At 41.2% G+C, this 22,956-nt stretch overlaps 2 protein-coding genes and 1 pseudogene across 2 annotated transcripts in view; 1 reads left to right on the top strand and 2 right to left on the bottom strand.

Moving 5' to 3' along the window:
• RB1CC1 (RB1 inducible coiled-coil 1) overlaps positions 1-13,656 on the bottom strand; it is an 89,509-nt gene extending 75,853 nt beyond the window's left edge. The window contains exon 1 of the mRNA XM_007515972.3: positions 13,526-13,656. The gene's annotated coding sequence lies outside the window, so the exon portion shown is untranslated. The remainder of the gene's footprint in view (positions 1-13,525) is intronic.
• Positions 323-3,373, bottom strand: LOC132541429 (protein LSM12-like; annotated as a pseudogene).
• Positions 12,252-22,956, top strand: part of LOC132541428 (collagen alpha-1(III) chain-like) — a 35,004-nt gene continuing 24,299 nt past the window's right edge. Inside the window, exons 1-2 of the mRNA XM_060202167.1 lie at positions 12,252-12,258; positions 13,317-14,425. Of these exons, the coding sequence (XP_060058150.1) occupies positions 12,252-12,258; positions 13,317-14,131 (822 nt within the window). The 3' untranslated portion in view covers positions 14,132-14,425. The remainder of the gene's footprint in view (positions 12,259-13,316; positions 14,426-22,956) is intronic.

Raw genomic sequence — 22,956 nt, 5'->3', positions numbered from 1 at the left:
AAAAATTATTTTAAGAAAACCTGGGAAATGTTATGCATGTGCAGACTATTGTATTTACTGTTGAATATAAAACATTATTTCCCCAATAAAGAAATAAAAAAAAAATGGAGGGAGACTTCTATATATTGAAGGAGATGTTATCAGCCAAATAATAAATGTAATGGTGGGGGTCCAGCAGTGGTGCACAAGGCTGAATGCATATGTCACCATGTGCAAGGACGAGGTTCAAGCCCGTTACCACTTGCAGGGGGGAAGCAAGTGTTTCAGATGTCTCTCCACCTCATCTCAATTCTCTCTGTCCTATCAAGGGTGGGGGGAGACTACTGTGAAATAGTATCTTATATTAAGAGTATCTTCATTTATTTTATCTATGAGAAAGTTTCACCTGAGACAGAGAATAAGAAAAGAGAAAGAAGTCAGAACACCACACTGGCCTATGTGCACTAGGGAGTGAAACAGGAACCTCAAACATACAAGTCTTGAGCTCTACCATGAGTTATATTCCTGGCCACACTAAAATGATCATATTTATCTATCATTATTCCCTTGTTCCTTTGTTTTGTCTGTTCAAGTTCAAAATCTGGAAATGCTGACCCTTCCTAATAGGAGCCATCAGGTAATACAGGACCTCTTTCCTACCTTGACTTGCCTCCGCTGGAGCCATAATCACCTCCTTGATCAGATGCTGAAAGCGTCATCCATGTGTGTGAACTCAGGATGACAAGAGTAGCCTCCTCCTGTTGTTGCGGGGTCTGTGGACACTGCACTGTCTTTCCATGTCTCCAAAATGTTTCTCAACTATTTTGCATGCATGTCTCAGTGCAATCCCCTCTCTGCCTTTACACTTTTCCACTTGATATTGAGACGTAATAACTATTTCCATGACTACAGTGTTCTGTTTTTCATGCCAGTTAAGTCTTTTAATGGTCTTGTGAATGGTCTGGAAGAGCTACTGGCCCTCTAGTGGAGACACCAGCGCTGATTGGACAGACCTGGCTTAGCTCCTCTTCCTTCTCTGTGCTTTACTGGCAAGCTTATTAACACCAAAGCTTGGAGAGGAGATTCTGTTTAGTCCTTAATAATGCTCACTTCTGAAATGCTGTAAGTTTATGAGCAAGAATTCTGCATGGCTGGGCTTTCTACTGGAAGAGGCAGATTTTAAAGTCAGGACTTTGGACTGGGTAGTCAAAGGCTTCTACTACCTTGCCTCACAGTTGGCTTTCATGCTGATACCTGGCTCCCAACCCTGAAGTACTCTCACAATGCCATCTTGAAAAAACAGCTGTGGCCAACAGTGTCATAATAGGTGAAAGTGGGGGCCCCAGTTAAGTCTAAGGTGGTATTTTTTTTTAATAAATGTGAAATTTTGGGCTGGAGAGAGCACATGCTTTATACCATGGGACTTGCATTTCTGAGGCCCCAATGAACTCAAGTTCAATCTCCAATGTTGCTCTATGCCAGAGCTTTCTCCCATTTCTCTTTCTCTTTAATAAAAGTAAATAAATCTTTAAAAATTGTGGAAAGCTACAGGTGATGGCTCGCTCATCCAGTAGAATGCACACATTACCCAGGTTCAAGGCCCTAGTCCTCTCACTTATAGAGAGGAAGAAATAGAAGGGGAGCAATCAATGCTCTAGGTGTCTTTCTCCCCCTCAACTCTATTTAAAAGAAAAATGGCCACGAGGAAAGGTGGAGTTGTTTTGCAGGCCTTGAGTTCCAGTGATTAACTGTGAAGACAAAAATAAAGTAAGTAAAAATTGTGGAAATCTAAATATAGATTAAAGAGTAGATTATACTGGAAAACTACTACTCCTGTTTTGGGAGAATGAGGGTTATTTTAGTTATAAAATAATGAATTGTGGGTAAAAAAGATCTAAAATATTTAGAATGCTTTAAAATAGCTTAGCAAAACAATCAAAGGAAGGGAGGGAGAGAGGAAGAGGCTAGTTGGGTGGGAGTGGATGAATAGATAAGATCAGCAAGACACTAGTAACTAATAAAAATGCAGAATAAATTAAGACTTACTATAGTACTTTTTCTTTTTTGTTAAACAATAATGATGATCTATATTGGTTGCAAAAGGATATAAGAGAGGATACATGACTTGTTATGGATTCACTATAAATAACTAGCCTTTCTAGAAAGCACCCGGTGTCCATGGGGGTAGGTAAACAGTTTTATCAACATTTCTCTTAGCCCAGTAATTCTAACACGAGAACCATTTTATATATGTAAAAAGATTACATAGACAAAAGATGTCAAAAAGGTCGATATAAATAACTTTAAGGTACTGAAAGATGTGGTGAACTAGGAAAACATTAAGATACTATCAGAATATACCACCTGGTTATATAGCCAAGCCCAAGGCAAAGGAATAACTGATTTTTAATAACTTTTAAAGACTTCACTTACTAAAAATGACTATTCTGTCACTTAAAAATGGATGGATGACTTGAGAAATCTTACAGAACCAAAAGTAGTAAAAAGAGGCAACAGAAGGTGGAGGGTGCAGCAAAACTGGTCATCAGATAACTCCTGAAAATAAAGGGTGACTGCATGTGGCTGACTGTCCTCCTGCAACTCTATATTTTTTTTGTAAAAATATTTGCTTATTCCCTTTTATTGCCCTTGTTGTTTTATTGTTGTGGTCATTGGTAGGACAGAGAGAAATGGAGAGAGAAGGGGAAGACAGAGAGAGGGAGAAAAAGATAGACACCTGCAGACCTGCTTCACTACTGGTGAAGCAACTCCCCTGCAGGTGGGGAGGCAGGAGCTCGAACCCGGATCCTTGTGCTTTGTGTCACTGTCCTACCGCCCGACTCCCACAACTCTGTATTTTTAATTGCCAAAACTTACTAAGAAAATTAAGAGCTTACTATAACAATTCCGATGTTCTCCAACCCTACAACGGGAGAAATGCTTTCAGCAGAAGTTATGACTGGTAACCTGGTTTGTAAGAAATGTCAAAAGCTATTCCACTCTACTTACTGGCAATTCCTATGCACAGACTATAATGCATGATAGAAATTACATGCCCCACACTTCCTGCTGTTCAAGATAGACAAACATTTAACTTTCCCACACACCCACTAATCTTTCCTCATGGTTGTGGATGTAACTTACTGAAACATTTCCTAAATGCACTCATTCCAGTAGTAAATGCTTTATTTTCCAATTTAAGAAAGACAACATGAAAATAGGTTGCTGTTGAAGTTATAAATTGCATGTTAAGTAACAAACCAGAGTTATCTGTATAGCTCTCATGACAGATTTGCAGTGAATCCATGAACATGTCTAGTACAAAGGAACTTTTGAGATCTCCTTGTACCCATACCAAAGCATAATGATTACGGTTTAGCTTGCTTCCAAACATTCGGCTCATATAACCAGGAAGTTATATGATAAAAAGTGTGACTGTCCTATTTAAGATGAAGATAATCAAGTTATTAGAACCAAATGAGAGAATGTAGCACCATTACTATCAGGGTTGTAGTTTCTTCCCTGAATGCTGGTTTCATACAGTGTTTGTGCTGAGAACAGATAGCAGTGTTGTATAAAGGGCAATGTTCTGTGTGAAAATTTTCAAGTTCTTCAGGGGAAAAAAAAGCTTTAGAATCATGTAAGAAACAACCACTCAAAAATCAACCAGAAGATCAGAGGTGAACATTAATCAGATAATGAAACAAACTCAACAATGGGTGAGAGATCATAGCTCTTGAATCCTAAGGCAGGCCATTTTGTAATCATTTAGTAACTAACTCTCTGCTCATAGTCTACACTATCAAATAAGTAGTAAAACTTTTTACTTAAAAAATTAGTTTACTGAATAAGATAATTGTGAATAATTATGAAATGACAATTTCCTTAAGTAATCATGTATACACAGAAACATAAATCTATTTCATTTGGTATCAAAGACTAATCAATGGAAATACAAAGGATATTCAAAGGTTTCTTATTCTTCAACTACACACTCAACCTTAATTTTCTGTAAAAATAACCACAAACGCTAAAAAAAAAAAGAAATTTGTTTCTGAGTTGGGTCCTCTTAGGCCGGCCATGCCATGACCTAGAGGGCATCCAAAGATCTTGTCTACTCAAGATTCTACATAGTAAATTTTATGTACATGGCTCTAAAAGTCATCTATACACAAAAACCATATTCATTAAGCCTGTGCTTATTAGTGGGGAAAAAAGCAAAGGGTGGGGCAAACAGTTCAATGTTAGACTCTAGACTAGCATGTCTCAAGCCTCAGAGGTCCCAGGTTTGATACTAGATAACACCACATGCCAGAGCTGAGAGTGCATGCACCCAGTCCACCTCTCCATACACTCATACACACACACATAAATGAAGTTTTAAAAGCTGGAGAGTTCAGACTACAGAATACATCTAACCAGAGTTAAAGGGAAAGAAGAGGGAAATGAATCAAAATGTGCAAACTTCCACTTTAAGAGTTTGCATCATTAAGAAAAAAAAATTTCCCTTTTTTCACTGTTCCTATATAAGAAAATGGTATTACTAGCTGAACCTAATGTGGTAATAATCATTTCCAAATACATGTAAATCAGACCATGATGTTATATGCCTTAAATTTACGTAATAGTGTATGCCAAGTATTTCTCAACAAAACTAGTTTTATTAATCACAGAAAACTGGAGGCAGTTAAGAACTCCCTCCATATGGAAAACAGGTAAAAGAGTAGCAATCCTAAAGATAAACAAAAAACTCCAACCAAACAACAACACATCCATATCATGGAATATCAGAAACTGAAAGAGGTTTTAAGTTAAGTAAAAGATGTTGGGTTAAAAAGGCAACATAATTTGTGGCTTTAATGACATTCTAGAAGAGTAAAATCTATAGATAGGGTGAAACATAACTGCTTGCTAGAGGTTGGGCATAGGGAAGGTTGAAAGGAGAGATGTATTAAGATAATCTAAGTGTTCTATATTACTATGTATGTTCTGTAATCTATAGATGTATAACATCCATAAAGCTTCACAACAGTTAACCTTAGCAAATGCAAATACTTTAAAATAAGATTTCTAATTAGGGAAAAGAACATATTAAGCAACAGTATGACAGACAAGCTGCAATAGCATATAGAAAAATAACATTAGGGGCTGGGGACACAGCATAATGGTTATGCAAAAGACTCTCATGTCTGAGGCTGTGAGGTCCTAGGTTCAATCCCCAGCCCCACCATAAGCTCATAAGAGCTGAGCAGTGCTCTGGTCTCTTGTGTCTCTCATTAAAATAAAGCATTTAAAAAAAAAAAGGAAAAAAAATTATCTGAAACAGCATTTTTAGTTCTACCTTTCAGATCACTAATGACTTAAATGAACGCAAAGTGTGGACAAGATATTAACAGTAAGCCTAGTGGCAGGCACATATTTGGCAAGAATATAAGCTGGTACAACCTAACTCATTTATTTATTTACTTTTACTTTATTTGCCACCAGAGTTATTGCCAGAGTGTAGTGTCTGTAGGACTCCATCACATCTGCCAACAATTTTTTCCCTTTTTTCTTTCTGTTTTGATAGAGGGTAAGAGACACAGAAAGGAGAGAACAAAAGACAGACAGAAAGGACAGATATCTACAGTACTGCTTCACTGCTCATGAAGGCTCCCCCCAAGCTGGTGAGGGCTGAGGGCTTGAACACAGGCCACAGCACATGGTAATGTGTGCACGCTACTAGATGTACCACCACCAGGCCCCTAAACTGATACAACTTTTAAGGTGTTTTAAAATGACATGTACCAAATTTCTGAGTATGCAAACTAGCATTTACCCCAGGAAAGATTATCAGAAACAGATAATCAAAGAAGTGTACAAAGAGTAGTACCTACAGAATTGATTGGCTTCTCATCACACCCATTATTTCAACAGTAAAAAATAAGAAAACTATCAGTCCAGGTTATGAATCAATCCAAATAAGTCATGATGCAACTATATAAGGTGACATTACTCAGTTTTAAATAGGACTACATCATATAAAGTTTTACAAATCAAAAGAAATTTTGACAAGGATGAAAAGACTACTGAATAATTGGGGATACTTTATCACACTTCTGACAATGGACTGATTTTGAACATACATAAAGGTATCTATCATGCAGCAACACAAAAGTAAAGCAACTCTAAAAAGCAGTGGGAAAAAGATCTGAAAATGCACTACTCAAAAAGCAAACAGAAACCACCACATAGATATCTGAGAAATCCTCCCCATAACTTATGGGGCCTATGAAATTGGCCTACATCAAGAAACTGTGGTGCTGGTGAGGATGTGTTTTCTGTTTGTTTTTGACTAGAGTGAAATGCTCTTAACTTTTGGTGGTGCAGGGGACTAAACCTGGGTCCTGGGAGCCTAGGGCATGAAAGCTTTCTTTCTTTCTTTCTCTCTCTCTCTTTTTTTTTTTTAACCAGAACAGATCAGCTGTGGTTTATAGTGGGGGGTGGGGGGATAGAATCTGTGACTTCAGGGCCTCAGACCTGAGAAATCTCTTTGCATACTCATTATGCTATGTACCCCCACCAAGGATGTAGATAAAAAGAAACTTTTACACTGTTGACTAGAATGTAAATTGGTTGAGAGCACATGTTACAGTGGGATAGGACTTATTAGAGCACATGATCTCCACCTGCAGGGGGAAAGCTTCTCAAGTGGTGAAACAGTGCTGCTGGTATCTCCCTCCATCTCTATCTCCCCCTTTCCTCTCCATCTCTGGGTGTTTCTATCCAATAAATAAATAAAGATTTAAAAAAGAAGAAAAAAAAACCTACTATATTACTTAAATAAAACTGGAAATAACTTATGATCCAGTAACTCCTAGGCATATATTGAAAGGAAATGAGAATACCAACTCAAATATATGAATCCCTATGTTCACAATTACATTATTCATAGTGGTTACAATACGGAATAACCTAAATGCTAATGAAAAGCGACTGGATAAAGAAGTTATAAGATATACATTAAGTGGATCACTACTCTGCAACTAAAAGATAATACTATATCGTTCTGGACAAAAATGGATGGAACTTAAAGTGATTTTGCTAAGTGACATAAGCAAAAGACAACTATGGGATGGTAACTAAATGGTAACAATAGGTAACTAAAGCAAGCAAAAAAAATTTTTGTAAACCAATGTTAAATCAATTAAAAAATTAAATAAAAATAAAAGGGCTGGGTGGTGATGTACCAGGTCAACTGCACATGTTAAAATGCAAAAGGATGTCAGCTCATTCCCCCATCACCACTACCACCACCCTGTCCCCACCCTTAGGGGGAAAGCTTTAGAAGTGGTGAAGCAGATACAGGTTTATGTCCCTCTATCTCCCTCTCCCTCCTCAATTTCTGTCTCTATCCAATAAACAATAAATATCTGATAGAACCATACACATTAGTTAGCAATTTATTCAGTAAGAAAGGCAAGTTAGAGATTATTTCAGGGGAGGGGTAGATAGTATAATGGTTATGCAAAAAAACTTCGCACCACCATAAACCAGACCTGAGCAGTGCTCTGGTAAGAAATAAATAGGTGGGGGTAGATAGCTTAAGTTATGCAAAGAGACTTTCATGCCTGAGGCTCCAAAGTCCCAGGTTCAATCCACCACACCACCATAAACCAGAGCTGAGCAGTGCTCTGGTAAAAAAAATAATTATAGTAAGTAAATAAATACTCTCTTTAAAAAAATATTTCATGTGATTCTATCTGTAGATTTTACTATATTTTATTAATGCTGAGAGATGTGCATACAGAACAGACTTTAAAGTGTGGTAGCATTCAATCTTTTAAGTAGATATCTGCAGAACTTTTTCTAATCTCCTTAAAGATCATACTTTTTTTTACCTCTTTGGAAAAAGGCAATTATGCATTAAATCAAAGTAAGCAACCTGAACATTCTGCCCTAAAAGAGCTTACCTATGTAAGAGAGCAGTAGTGATCCACATTTGTTTTCCTCAGTGTAAGATCCCAGAGGAGCTCTACCTCTAAACTCTATACCCTCCCCTAGATGGGCATTCACGTGTAATTTTCCATAGCTGTCTTTATGCACATATAAAAGGGAAAACAGATCTATGAATATGAGAACAGTTACCAAAAGACTTCTGTTAAAGTCCTGTCCCCACTTAGTATATGAATCTACAGACCTCATCTAACTTACATTATTCCAGCTACTGAAAGGATAGAATCTACCTAGTGCACAAAGTTGTTGTGAGGATTTGAAGAATCTACACATAAAGTATAGTGCAGATATCTCAAGTCACTCACCTAGGTTCTGTCCTGAATTCAGGACTAAGCACATAGCTGATGCTAAATGCTTCAAATTTGAAATCAATTGCATCTAACATATTTAAATTCTAATTCAGTGCTTTTTCATTTAAAACTATTCTTTAACTTCAGACTGTGCTAGGACTTTTCCTGAACACTCAATTCTAACCACCAGTCAAGATGCTTCTCTCCTCAATATGAATCCACAAAATGACAGCCCACCATGTCTTCACAGGCGTTTCTGTGCAGGTATCCCACTTTGTGGCTTCCATAAACAACTCTCAAATGGTTCTCTTAATTTCTTTATCAGTCTTCCTCTTAAGTAACAAGTGAATGTGCCAAATCTAACAGTAAATTAAGACTGAAGTAGTGGAACTTGGAAGATTTACCTGTATTTGAATTTCCCTTCCATTCCTTTTACAGAGAAGATGAAATGGGCTAACAACACAGAGCAAGAAATAAAAGCTTTAAAATGCTGGTAATTAAACTTTAAATTCCAACACTTAGAGACATCAAAACTAACCAGTCTATCTTTCTAAAAGTTTCTCCAACTGATTTCCTACACAAAGCCTTTACTCATATTTCATAGTTCTGCAATGTAAAACACACACAGCATGATAACTATGTGACTTTACTCATCTAAGTAAGGTCCAAATGTATATTCTATTACCAGTAATGGGAAGCTTTCTCTAACCACAAGTGATGCCAGTATTATTTTCCTCTCCTCTGAACTCAGAAAGCTAGATACGTAATATAGTATGAATTATCTTATGGGGAGTGGCGGGGAATCGCACACCATAAGGTCAGAGAAGTGGTTCAGCAGACAGTAGACAGAACTTGAAGGCATGAGGCCCCAATACCTTTCCTAGAACCACACATGCTGAACAGTGCTCTGACAAGTCTCTCTCATTAGCATCTAAAACAAATTCTTTGTAGTTGTTCTTCCTGGAACTGCTAGCATTAAATGAGGAGAGATGGCATGGTGAGATGCATTTTTTTTAAAATAGTGATTCCATTACATTAACTCCCAGATACAAGGGTAAAACTGGACTTTCATGCCTACTATGGGAAATAACAAAGCATCTCCAAGACTCAGGAAAAAGTAACTACTTTATCAATAGTTAATAAATTCTGTAATGCCCTCTTTGGAGAGCTGGGATACTATAATGATCTGGTAACTCAATCTAGCTCACACTCAACAGATTTAATCTATTAAAAGTTAAAAAAAAAAAAGGAGGTGGGAGGGATGAATTCAGGTCCTGGAACATTATGGCAGAGGACCTAGTGGTGGTTGTATTGTTATGTGGAAAACTGAGAAATGTTAGAAGCTATTCTATTTATTGTTGGCTACAAATCATTAATCCAATAAATAATAAAAAAATAATAAAGTGTCCAGATGACTGTTTCTGACCCAATAAACTGGAATTTTCATTCATTATGCACCCTATTATTGTTGATAGGCAACGTAAGTCATACGCTGTGCTAAGAATACCATCAAGTTGTTTCCAAAGCTAATAGAATACATTAAATTTGGATGACACTACATAAAAAAAGTTGAGGAAGAATTTTGTCTAGTTTACAAAGTTGCTATTTATTTATTTATTTCCAGAGCACAGCTCAGCTATGGATTATGGTAGTGCTAGGGACTGAACCTAGGGTCTGGGAGCCTCAGGCATAAAAGTCACTTTGCATTAACTATTATGCTATCTCCCAGCTTGCAAATATGTGTATTTTAATTCATAGCATTATATCCCCACTGAGGAGTTACTAGGTGTAGCATCAATTAAAATAATGCTCACCACAAATGGGAGTATATAGATTATCCAGGGACTGAAACTAGGCTTCAAACTCTCCAAATCTGATCCTAATATTTCTCTGCCAAAAGGGGGTGGGGGTGTAGGTCAGTGATCATCTTCACATTCCCCAAAAGAAAACCTTTCTACAAAGGTTCAGAGCTTCCAAAGTGAATGACTTGTCTACAAACTAGACAAGCAACTTCATATAAGGTCAGTACCACATGAATGGAGCTAAAAGGAACTACAAAACAGTTTAGAGCATGTCTTTCATGTTTTGCCTAGGGATACAGAAAGCAGGCATCTACTTTTTGACAGTTTGAATTTATAAAGATAAGGTAGATAGCATAATGGTTATGAAAAGAGACTCTCGTGCCTGAGGCTCCAAAGTCCCAGGTTCCCTGCACCATCAAAAGCCAAAGCTGATCAGGGCTCTGGTAAAAAAAAAAAAAAAAAAAAAAAAATGAGGCAATAACATGTGTGTCACTTGTTTGACCTAAATAGTGTAACACAGAAAATCTTTCCATGCTAGTACATAATAGACACTCAAAATAGAATCAGAACCAGTAAAATGAACATAAGATAACTTCAAAACAAACAAAAACCAGTCCTGCCTCCTAAATACACCAAGTATAAAACAACACCTGGATTAGTGTCACCTGTTGAGCTAGTGACATTCAGCTATGATACCATACTTGGTATAATTTTTAAAGGAGTGCTAGCACTATCAAGCCGTGACATTTCCCTTAAAGGTAGTTTTCTTTTAACTCTTATTACTCATATAATTATAGTTATATCAAAAGTGTTCTAGTAATAGATACTAAAAGGTTGGGAAATAAGACTGAATTTCTAGATAGCAACTATAGACAACTTCATTCTATCAAACCAGATTTATATGTAAGGATACATCAACAACATAAAAAAGTTAATCTGTAGTACAATGGCTAAAACAGACATGAAGGTGTCAATAGCATGAGACCAATCTGACCAACATTTCAACAGATTCTGGAATTATTATTACATGTGGAATGAGAATGGGGAGAAAAGGGTAGTCTCAACAACATCAAAACAAAAAGAATGAGAAAAGAAATCACAGCTGTTACCACTTTTGAGCATAATTACAACCCAATAAAGTCTGAGAAAATAAAAGAAAAAAATCATGGGAAGACAAGTGTTATTCCATAATGCTCAAGGCATTTGCTTTTTTTTTTTTTTTTTTCAAACCAGAGCACTGTTCAGCTCTGGTTTATGGTGGTTCAGGGGAATTCAACCTAAGACTTTGGAGCCTCAGGCTTGAGAGTCTTTTGCATAACCATTATGCTATCTACCCTCCACCCCTCACTGCCTTTATGAAAGCAACTAATCAATGAAAGGGAAGGAATGCTTGGAGACACTACTTGAGATACTTGTAACAATTGAAAAAAAATCTCAACCTTACTAAGGGATGAAAGTACCATCCTCTCATGGAACAGGAAAACAGAACTCCAATTTCCAAGAAACAAAAGTACAGCTTCACTGTCTTCCTTGTCATCAAGTAATATAATGCAAAGAACTGGGCCAGTAACTAATCCTAACTTCTACTAGCATAAGTGATTCAAAATTGCCCACATTTTTCAAAAGTAATAAGTCCATATCCAATATTGATCTACAAATATTTATCAACATAAAACATCTCTTTGATAAAGCTAAATTAGATTTTAAGCATGATATAAACACTGAAAAACATGGCAGGAATGTTAATCGGAAAATATTCTCATGCCTGTCATATGTCACAGTATGTAATGCAAATAACAAAGATATTATCTTCACACCTCTGACACTGATCTGCTCGAGGTTCAAATAACTCAAAAAAAAAATCAGTCATGTCTGTTTCTGCTTCTCCATGAACTGTCTTTAAAACCATTTATTCGCTTTATTTTAATGAGAAATAGAGAACAGTAAACTGTTAGGCTCTAGCTTATAGTGGTGCTTGGAACTGAACCTGGAACCTCAGTGCCTCAGGCTTTATGAAAAGTCTTTAGACTGCCATTAGGCTGGCAGTCTCCAAGGTATATTTGCTTCGGGTAGTATACATCTTTAATATATTATTTATTTCCACAGAAAGAAGCTAAGATGGAAGGGGGAGGAAGAGAGAGAAAGAAACCTGCAGATCTGCTTCACCACTCCTAAAGCACCTCCCATGGCAGGTAGGTGGGGACCCCAGTGGGGGGTTCCTGAACCCGGGTGGATCCCTATGCAGCATGCTCATCTGTGAGCTCAATCAGGGACCTGCCTCCCCACCCATTTCAGAATTGGAAAGAACCTCCTTTGTACCAAATACTAAAATACAAACACCAAACACGAGAGATTCTTGACTATAAACAGATTTTTGTAAACCATTAAATACTTTTTTTTTATTTACCTAAGTATTTACCATAGGTTAAGAGCCTTTTGCGGTGGCACACCTGGTTAAGCGCTCGCATTACAGTGAGCAAGGATCCAGGTTCAAGCCCCTCGTCCCCACCTGCGGGGGGCGGGGGCGGTGGTTAAAGCTTCATGAGTGGTGAAGCAGGGCTGCAGGTGTCTCTCTGCCTTCTCTGTCCCCAGTCCCCTCCTATAGCGCTCAGCTATAGCCTCTGAGGTTAAACCACACAAGAGCCACCCACACCCAAGACCCCTAGAAACTGCACCATCAAGTGCTGAGCAAGCCCTGAAGTCGTGTGCTCCCAGCGCCGAGCTAGCCTCCCCGGGCTGAGTGTCTCGCAGGATCTTGACTCTTCATACCTCGGCGAGCACGGCTGTTTCTACGGCGCTCGGTGGCTACCGCCACACTTTAGATAAAGAGTCGTGAAGACCCGCTTCATCACAAAACCATCAACAATCAACACGACCGCGGCGCAACCACCCGCCGGGGGAAGAACTCGAGAGAGCGACACCACCCCCCGCCCCCGCCTCGACCTCCCCCAGAAGCTGCCGCGTCTCCAGGGGTCCTGCCCCCACCCCCACCGAGTAAGTTGTGACACACACACACCCCAAATCCACCGACGGGGAGGGCGGGCCGGCCGAGGCTGAGTCATTCCCCGGAGTAACTTTACACCCATCGTCGCACTCCGGGGTCGGGACAAAGACGTCTCCCCGGGTTCCGCCCGCGGAGCACGGAGCGCAGCGCCCGGCCTCGGCCGGATTCCAACGCTCCGGCCCACGGCGGCGTTCGGGCCGGAGACTGGGGAGGCAGCCGCCTTCTAGCCTTCGGTCACTCGCGCAGCCCGGCAGAGACGCGGACGGGGAGGCACCACGGGAGCCGGGCCCAGGGCTAGCCCACCCCACAGCCGCCGCGGCCCAGGGGGGGCAGCCGGCCGGGCCGGGGGCGCGCGCATCGGGGCGTGGGCGGGGCTCGGGGCGGCGGGGGACCCCGTCCTCAGCCTCCAGGGCCGGGCAGGGGAAAGGGAGAGCAGCGGCGACGACCGCACTCACCTGGCAGCACCACCTCCTCCGCCGGCGGCAGCAGCAGAGCCGGCAGCCTCCGGCACCATCTTCCGCCGCCGCCTCGTTCTCGGCGGCGGCTACCAACCGCCCATCCGGGGCCGCCAACCGACACAACCGCCGGCGTCCCAGCTGCCAGCCGCGGCCCCGAACTCCGGGCTGACGGACCAGCGGGAGGGGTCGGACGAAGCGGGGTCGCGGTCAGGCCCCTCGGCTCTGGGTCAGCGGCCGGGGCCGGGGGACAGAGAGCGGTCAGAGCCGAGGGGCCGGGCTGTCAGGGGGACCCCGAGGCAGCGCCGAGGGCTCCGCAGGGCCGCGGACACCGCCGCGACTGGGTTTGTTTTTGTCGACTCCGTCCCTTCCTCTGCAGAGCATGCCGGGAAGCGGCCTGGGGGGAGGGGCGCGCCTGGCATCCCCGGCTGCGCAGAGAGGCGCCGCGCAGCTCCGGAAGTCGGCGGGCTGCCGGGAAGGGGAATGGTTCCGCCCCCGGCGCTGTCCACTGCCGGGCCGCAGGCCTGTCCTCTGATGACCCAATCCGATCTTGCTGGGACAACCTGTTGGGGCACTGGCCGCGGACTACTTCCAAGGGGAGCTTGACCTTCGTGGCTTCAGTGAATTGGATGTTGGATCAGCCCCAAGTGAACGAGCCGTCCTCCATGCACATGACGCTAAGCCAGGCCGACCCAGTGGGGGTCTCGTGACTCGACCCGGGGCAGCCCGGAGACGGTGCCAAGATGTGTAAGACGAGGCCTTTGCAGGGAGGGTTGTGGCCCGACCGGGCAAGAATACCACCTTCCCTGCCAACTCACCCCCCGCGCCGGGACTGTGTCAGCAGCTGACAAGTGTCTCTGGTAACTGCCAGTGAGGGGCGCACAGTTTCTCTTAGACCAGGTAAGGCACACCACACATCCGGGAGAGGAGAGAGAAGGAAGGTGTAAGCGGCTTGTTTTTCCCAAGGATGTGTGTGGGGGGGGGGGGGGGCAGTTTTCAGGGGAATACTGATTTTGTGAAGATGGGCAGTCAGCGAAAGTGATGCCATAGGTTTCTTGAAACCACCAAACTTTGAGAATCAAAGTGTGATCATTAGGGCCGGGGAGACAGTATATGGTTATGGCTAAAAGATTTTTATTCCTGAAGAACCAAAGGTCCTAGGTTCAAATCCCAGTGCCATCAGAACTGAGCAGGGTTCGAATACAGAAATAAAACAGATTTTGATAAGCAGACTTTGCACTAGGATACTTATATAATACTTTTTAAATTCCTGTTAAATCTGACAAGGTCCGGTGTGAATCCAACCACTAAATCAGCAGAGCTTTCTGAGTTAAATGTTTGCATGAAATGAGTCTCAAGACCCTTTTCAAGGGAACCAAAACAGAACAAATACTACAAGGAAGTAAATGTTGCAATCTCCCCTCTGTAGAGGTGGAAACTGAGTAAAAACTTTGAACTCATTTTCGTTTTCTTCCACACTGATGCCGCTGCTGGAAATTATGTTTGAGAAGGGCTTATTTTTAAGCATTGTGTTTTTGGTTTTAAACTCCTGCCTATTCCAGGAGTGTCTTTAACAAGTCGTTTTACATTTTATTTTTAATTGTAAGATAAAGCATTATTACATCACACCAAGAGGATGCCGCAGGTAGGTGGAAATTAAAGGACTAAGTTGTTATTTTTCCTTAGGGGAACTTGTAAATTGATAAGAAAGAAGCTGATAATAGTATGCAAGGCATACATGCATAAGAAAAATTAAGAGATGAGGGATTTGATAAGCAAAACACAGTAAGAGGCCTCTAAAGAATGTATAGGTGGGGCTGGGGGAGATAGCATAATGGTTATGAGACTCTCATTCCTAAGGCTTCAAAATCTCAGGTTCAAACCCTCCACCCTCCACACCACCATAAGCCAGAGCTGAGCAGTACTCTGGTTAAAAAAAAAAAAAAAATGCTTGAACTTCCTTATAATTATCAGTGACATTCATCATCACAAATACAATTTGAAGTGTAAAACCATGACTGGAATATACCATTGGCAATTTGTAAAATAAATAAATATATATATATTACATGTTACTTGTCTGAGCTTTCTTTGGGGGAAAATTAATTTAAGCCTCATCTTTTTATCATAGGAGGAAGTTACCAGAAATTACTGATTCATACCTTAAAGGTTTATGCCTAATCCAGAATAAATTAAGAATTTACATGTACTATTTTTATTTTTCCTCATTACTGGACAGAGAAACTGAGAGGAGAGGAGATAGAGGGAGAGAAACAGAGACACCTGCAGCCCTGCTTCGCCACTCATGAAGCTTTCCCCTTGCGTGTGGGAACCAGGGGCTTGAACCTGAGTCCTTGTGCACTGTAATGTGTGTGCTTAACCAGGTATACCACCTCCTGGCCCCTACTTACATGTATTTTTTAATTATTCTATTTACTTATTAATGAGAAATACAGGAGGAGAGAGAGAAAGAAGCAGACATTACTCTGGTACATGTGTTGTCAGGGATTGAATTCAGGACCTCATACTTGAGAGTCCAGTGCTTTATCCACTGCTCCATCTCCTGGACCACACATATGTACTTATATTAGCACTGAGTTCTGTTATACATATTTGCATATATGCAGGTATCTATGGAAAATGTTTTAATGTCTCCATAATAATATCTTAAAAAGTTACACTTTCCCTTAACCAAAGATACTAAAGCCATTCTATCTCCAACAAAAATTTCTCAGGAGTCATGCAGTGGCACAGTGGGTTAAGTGCAGGTGGCGCAAAGCGCAAGGACTGGTGTAAGGATCCTGGTTCGATCCCCCAGCTCCCCACCTGCAGGGGAGTCGCTTCACAGGCAGTGAAGCAGGTCCGCAGGTGTCGGTCTTTCTCTCCCCCTCTCTGTCTTCCCCTCCTCTCTCCATTTCTTTTTGCCCTATCCAACAACGACATCAATAACCACAATAATGTTCAACAAGGGCAACAAAAGGGAAAAATAAGTAAATAAATATATTTTAAAAATTAAATAAATAAATAAAAGCTTCTCACACAGCTTACTTCTCAACCACTCTTCTTGATTGAAAGTCTTCAACATATAGCCTCATTTTCCTTTGTACTTTTTTCACTGAAAATGGAAGCAGATTAATAAGGTCCTCTACTCTGGGCTGGGACTTTATCTGAACATCCTAAAGCATTTGTTATTTTAAATGATTCAGTCTTTTTACCCTCTTATTCCCCTTTGTCTACCTCTTGGCTCCTAAACTCTGTTCTTTATTTGGCCCTTGTCCAAATTTGCAAGTAGTATAGTTGTAAAGATTGCAAATAAAAAGTGTTAATGGGAGGAGAGATAAGAGTTCATCTAGTCTATTCCACATTTCATTTTTACATTTTTTAAAATTATATCTATTGGATAGAGACAACCAGAAATCGAGAAAGAAGGGGGTGACAAAGAGGGAGAGAGACACCTGCAACGCTGACCACTCGTGAAATTTTCTCCCTACAGTTGGGGACCAGAGGCTTGAACCTGGGTACTTGAGCATTGTAACTTGTGCTCAACCACGTGCAACACCACCCGGCCCCATTACCTCATTATTTTATTGTATTTGTCATCACTGATGCTTCACCCTTCTGAGCTGACTATTAGAAAGAGATGGGGGAGGGCCAGGTGGTGGTGCACCTGGTTAAGCACACATATTATAGTGTACAAGGGCCTTGGTTTAAGCCCCCAGTCCCCACCTGCAGGGGGAAAGCTTCACGAGTGGTGAAGCAGGGCTGCAGGTGTCTCTCTGCCTCTCTGCCTTCCCCCTCTCAATTTCTCTGTCTCTATCTGATAATAAGTTTTTTTTTTTTTTTTTTTTTTTACTTAAAAAAGAAAAGAAAGGAAAAAGAGATGGGATCTGGGTGGTGGTACACCTAGTAGAACATATGTGTCACAGTGCTCAGGACCTGGGCTCCTGGATTCCACCTGTAAGGGGAAAGCTTCATGAGTAATGAAGCAGTGCTGCAGGTCTGTGTCTCTTTTCCCCTTTCTAAATTTTTGTCTCCATCCAATAAGTAAATAGACAAGGCAAAGCCAGTGAAACATCCTAGTGACTAACTTGCCAGTCCTCAAGTTATGTCTTTAGTAAGCACTTAAATCTGATAAATTTACAGTGAGAGCAAAATATAGTGATTTGCTTAATGAGTATGTAAGAATTATACAGGGTCCATTGCTAAATGCCCTAAATAATTCAAATCACTTCTAATCCTTAAATTCCTCTTTCAAATCTCCATAGTTCCATCAATAGATTCTTACCTTACACCTTTCATGGTCTAACCTGCTGAAAGGTCTTTTTGTTTGCTTGTTTGTTTGTTTTTAAGATATATTTATGGTGATGCCTAGGATTGAATGGGGGACCTCTGAGCCTCAGACATGAAAGTCATTTGCAAAACCATTATGCTACTCCCCAAGACAAGATTTATCTACTGCAATGTGAGAGAAAGTGAGAGGCCAGAGGATCACCCAGGCCCTCAAAAATGCAAGAGCTGCACTCTCCTAGTTCAGCCATCTCCTCAACTACCATAAGTTTGTTACTGTTCTGGTCTTGCCCAGTGTACAATTCCACACTGCTGAGGGAAGACATTTTCATTTTTCTTACTTACCACAACACTGCACTATACCATCCATGAGTTCCCCTCAATGCTATGGTGCTCCTATGTGATGTGGGGCCAGAATCCAAAGCATTTCTCATGCTGTCTCTTGGCCTCACATCTCCCCTTAGTCTGTGAAATCCTTAAAGTTAAAAAAGTGTATGGAATTATTCATTTCTAAGTTCATAGGACTTTATGGAAAACCTAACAGTTAGCAATTAATAAAGTATTAAATGTAATAAATTCTACAAATATGTATATTGAAGGCTTAGTGTTTAAGTAACTAGGATAGGCTTGCCCTCAAGTATCTCAAAAACTCATTGGGGACCATTCAGAAATCATTGTGGTGGTGTGTTACACCAAAGTAAAGGACTCTGGGAGGAGAGGGGGCAAAAATTAAAAAAAAAAAAATCATTGCCTAGTCATCTGCAATACCATTCTGCATATGCACTGTATTTTTCCCAAAACAGTCTGATGTCATCACCCAAATTTGCTTTCAAGGGGGCCAGGTGGTGGTGCACCTGGTTGAGTGCTTACATTACATACAGTTCACAAGGACCCAGGTTCAAGCCCCAGGTCCCCACCTGTCGTATGCTTTACATTGGTTTGTTCTAGCCCTCCCCCGCCAAGAGAATTAGATCAGTCCAGTTAATTTCAAGGCCCGCTTGGCCCTGCCCCAAGGAATCCCGGGAGAGGGTTCCTGAGTTCGAGAGTGCGAGAGTTTCAGAGGGTTCCCGAGTACGAGAGTTCAAGAGTGCCAGAGTGCCAGAGTTGGAGGGTTCCTGAGTTCGAGAGTAAGAGAGAGAGTGCTTGCACCACCGCAAAGAGACAGCAGAGTTCTGTTTGGTGATTAGTTTGTCTTAGTTTATGAATCGTTGTTCCTGAATAAAGAAATACAGCTGCCCTGCCCAGCCGTTGTCTCCGCGTCTCTGTTACCTGCCAGTGAAGCTAGACCCGCCCGGCAAGAGCCTACGAAAATTTAACAACACCCACCTGCAGGAGGAAAGCTTCAAAAGTGGTTGAAGCAGGGCTGCAGGTATCTCTCTCTCTCCATCTTACCCACCCCTCAATTTCTCTCTGTCTCTATCCAATAAATAAATAAAAATTTAAAAGAGGATTACAATCAAAGTGTCACCAACTATGATTGGTATAAGTCAATTCAAAATGCTAGTCATACGTATTGGTTTTTGTTTTTGTTTTCCCCCTCCAGGGTTATTGCTGGGCTCGGTGCCTGCACCATGAAACCACCGCTCCTGGAAGCCATTTTTTCCCTTTTTTCTTGCCCTTGTAGCCTCGTTGCGGTTATCATTATTACCATAGTTGATATTGTTCGTTGTTGGATAGGACAGAAAGAAATGGAGAGAGGAGGGGAAGACAGAGGGGGAAAGAAAGACAGACACCTGCAGACCTGCTTCACTGTCTGTGAAGCGACTCCCCTGCAGGTGGGGAGCCGGGGGCTCGAACCAGGATACTTATGCGGGTCCTTGCGCTTTGCACCACGTGCGCGTAACCCACTGCACCACCACCCGACCCCCACGTATTGGTTTTTAATGGTTAATAAATTTTTAGAATAATTTGAATATTTTAATGAGAGAGATAAAGAGAGACCAAAGTACTGCTCAGCTCCGGTTTATGGTTATGCAGAAGATTGAACCTGGTATCTCAAAGCCTTAGGCATGATTTTTTTTTTTTTTGCATATCCAGTATGCTATCACTCTCCAACCTTCCCTCTTTTTCTAAGTTTTTAGCATAATGCTAGTTTGGCATGTCAAATAGTCATATACTACTTAAGGCTTCTGGTACTCTGTTTATTAAGTTAATGTTTTCAGTGCTATTTACAAACCTTGAAGCTGCCCTACTCACTTGGTCTGTTGGCACTCGTATTAAGGCTGATGATGATAGTTTTAATTCCTAAGTAGCTACCTTCAAAGCTAGTGAGGAATTTGATTATCTGGTGAGCAATACTAATTCTAATGCTGCCACATATGTAAGAAAACACTCAGGGTGGGGGAGTGGTACCATAGTGGTTATTCAAAAAGACTTTTGTGCCTGAGGCTCCAAAGTGCCAGGTTCAGTCCCCCACACCACCATAAGCCAGAGCTGAGAAGTGCAATGGCTTAAAAAAGAAATTATTTTTGTGGGCTAGAGAAGGTAGCACATCTGTAAAGCTCTGGACTTGCAATCAAGTGTTGCTTGCCCCCACTCCAAATAAAGAATAAGTCATAAATTAAAAATATCTGGGCAGTGGTACTCCTAGTTGGGTACACATATTAGTGTGCAAGGACTGTGCCCCCAGTCCACGCCTGTAGGGGGCGAGCTTTGCAAGCAGTAAAAGCAGTACTGCAAGTAGCTCTCCTTTCTGTTTTCCCCTTCCCTCTCAGTTTCTCTATTTCTATTAAATTAATTGATTAAAAATAAAGTGCTCCTAGCATACTTAATTTCCCAACAACTTTATTTTTGTTTGAGAGAGAGAGAGGTAGGTACAGAAAGACAGAGTAAGCACAGCATCGAAACTTCCTTCAGGGGTTTCAGCTTGGGTTGCATACATGGCAAAGCAGTGCCCTCTCCAGGTGAGCTATTTCACCAGCCCTACCCAATTACTTTTTATGAAACAGATTTCAGAATAGGCAAATTCATAAACAGATTTATTGTCAGTGGTGTGGGACAGGAAGGAATAGGATAGAACTGCTGATGGATGTCAGGTTTCTTTTTTTTTTTAACAATTATTTTAAATATTTATTTGATTTGAGAGGACAGAGAGAAATTGAGAGGGAAGGGTGATACAGAAAGAGAGACACCCTGAACCACTGCTTCACCACCCATGAAGCCTCTCCCCTGCAAGGGGGGACTGGGGTTGAAGCACAGTCCTTGTGCACTGTACAATGTGTGCTTCATCAGTTATGCCACCACCCAGCTCAACATCACATTTTTTCTTAATTATTATTTAATCATGATCAACAAGTCCGTTGGATAAGAGGGGTACAATTCCACACAATTCTCACCACCAGGGTTCCACATTCTATCTCCTCCATTGAAAGCTTTCCTATTCTTTCTTTATCCCTCTGGGAACATGTACCCAGGATCATTATAGAGGAAAGCTTTGTGAGTGGTGAAGAAAGCAGTGGCTGTAGGTGTCTCTTTGTCTGTCTCCCTCTCTCTATCATTCCCTTCCCTCTTGATTTCTGGCTGTCTCTATATTTCTCAGTGGGTAGAGTATAGAATTTGCATGTCTGAAGTTAGGGATTCAACCCCCTAGCACCATATACCACAGAGGTGTTCATGCCTGTTTTTTTTCTCTCAATTTTTTTTTTTTTTGCCTCCAGGGTTATTGCTGGGGCTCAGTGCCTGCACCATGAATCCACTGCTCCTGTGGGATTTTTTTTTTCTTTTCTGTAGGACAGAGAGAAGTTGGGGGGGGGGAAGAAGAAATAGAGAGGAAGAGAAATAGACACCTGCAGACCTGCTTCTTTGCTTGTGAAGCGACCCCCCTGCAGGTGGGGAACAGGGGGCTCAAACCAGGATCCTCCTGTGTGTCTTTACCCTTCATACTATGTGCACTTAACCCAGTGCATCAGTTCCCAGCCCCCTCAAGTCTTAAAAAAAAAAAAGTAATTTCAAAGTAGAAATTGATTTAAGGTGAGGGAGATAGCATAATGGAATGCAAAAAAGGCTCTTATGCCTGAGGCTCCAAAGTTTCAGGCTCTATCACCCCCACACCACCATAAACCAGAGCTGAACACAAATTTCTGGATGACAAGACAAGGAAAAAAGGAAGAAAGGAGAAATTAATAAATATGATTTAAAACTCAAAGTGGCAACTCCTTAGAAAGGGACACATAATAAAAACCTAAAGGTTGGGCTAGGGAGTCAGCGTAATGGTTATGCAAAAGACTTTCATACCTGAGGCTCTGAACATGCAGGTTCAATCCTCAGCACCACCATAAACCAGAGCTGAGCAGTACTCTTTGCCCCCCCCCATTTCTATCCACCTATCTATCTGTCTGTCTGTCTATATCTCTCATTAAAAATAATAAAATGTTAAAAAAGAAAAAAGTCTAATTGCTAGCCCTAGGTGTGAAACTACAGTGGCAAGATACATGTTAACATGCACAAGAACCCAGAGTCAAGTTCCCAATTTCATATGCAGGGGGAAGCATCACAGTGAAGCAGTACTGTAGGTGCCTCACTTTGTCCCTCTCCATACCCTCTCCCCTCTCACTTGCTCTCTGTCCTGTCAGATAAAAGAAAGAGAAATAAACATGGCCTCTGAGAGTGGTGGATTCAGTGTGTACGCACAGAACCTCAGCCATAACCTTGGTAGCAATAATAAATAATAGTAGTAAAAGAAACTCATCTGCTTTTATTATCATGATAAAGTAGTCCACTATGTTATTGTTTAACAAACAGTAATAAAAGTAACTGTAGTCTATTTTTATTATCACATGTGCCATCCATCTTAAACAATGTGAATGAGTAAGTTTTCCTTTCCCTGAGAAATGTGTTAGTTCAAAGCTGGGCTTCTCAATCTATTTTCATTTGGGGCCTAGATAATCCTTTTTGATGCAAAAGACTGCTTATCTTGGAATATTAACTATTATTTCTCTACCCACTTGATTTGGGTGTCTCTCTCTTCCCTTAACTTAGTAATCAAGTGTCCCCAGGCATTGCTAGATGGTCCCCTGAGAGGCAAAATCACAAAGGCAGGGAACCATTTATATAAATGCTTAAAAAACAACAACTTGTGTGCTTTCTAAGAAATTTTAATAATACATGTAAACCTCAAAGTAAAAATAGGTACTTCTGTTTTTGTG

The sequence above is a fragment of the Erinaceus europaeus genome, chromosome 1, assembly GCF_950295315.1.
Source record: "Erinaceus europaeus chromosome 1, mEriEur2.1, whole genome shotgun sequence".
NCBI lineage: Eukaryota > Metazoa > Chordata > Mammalia > Eulipotyphla > Erinaceidae > Erinaceus > Erinaceus europaeus.
Note: the sequence above shows the minus strand (reverse complement) of the source record. Positions and strands in the feature narration are given on the sequence as shown.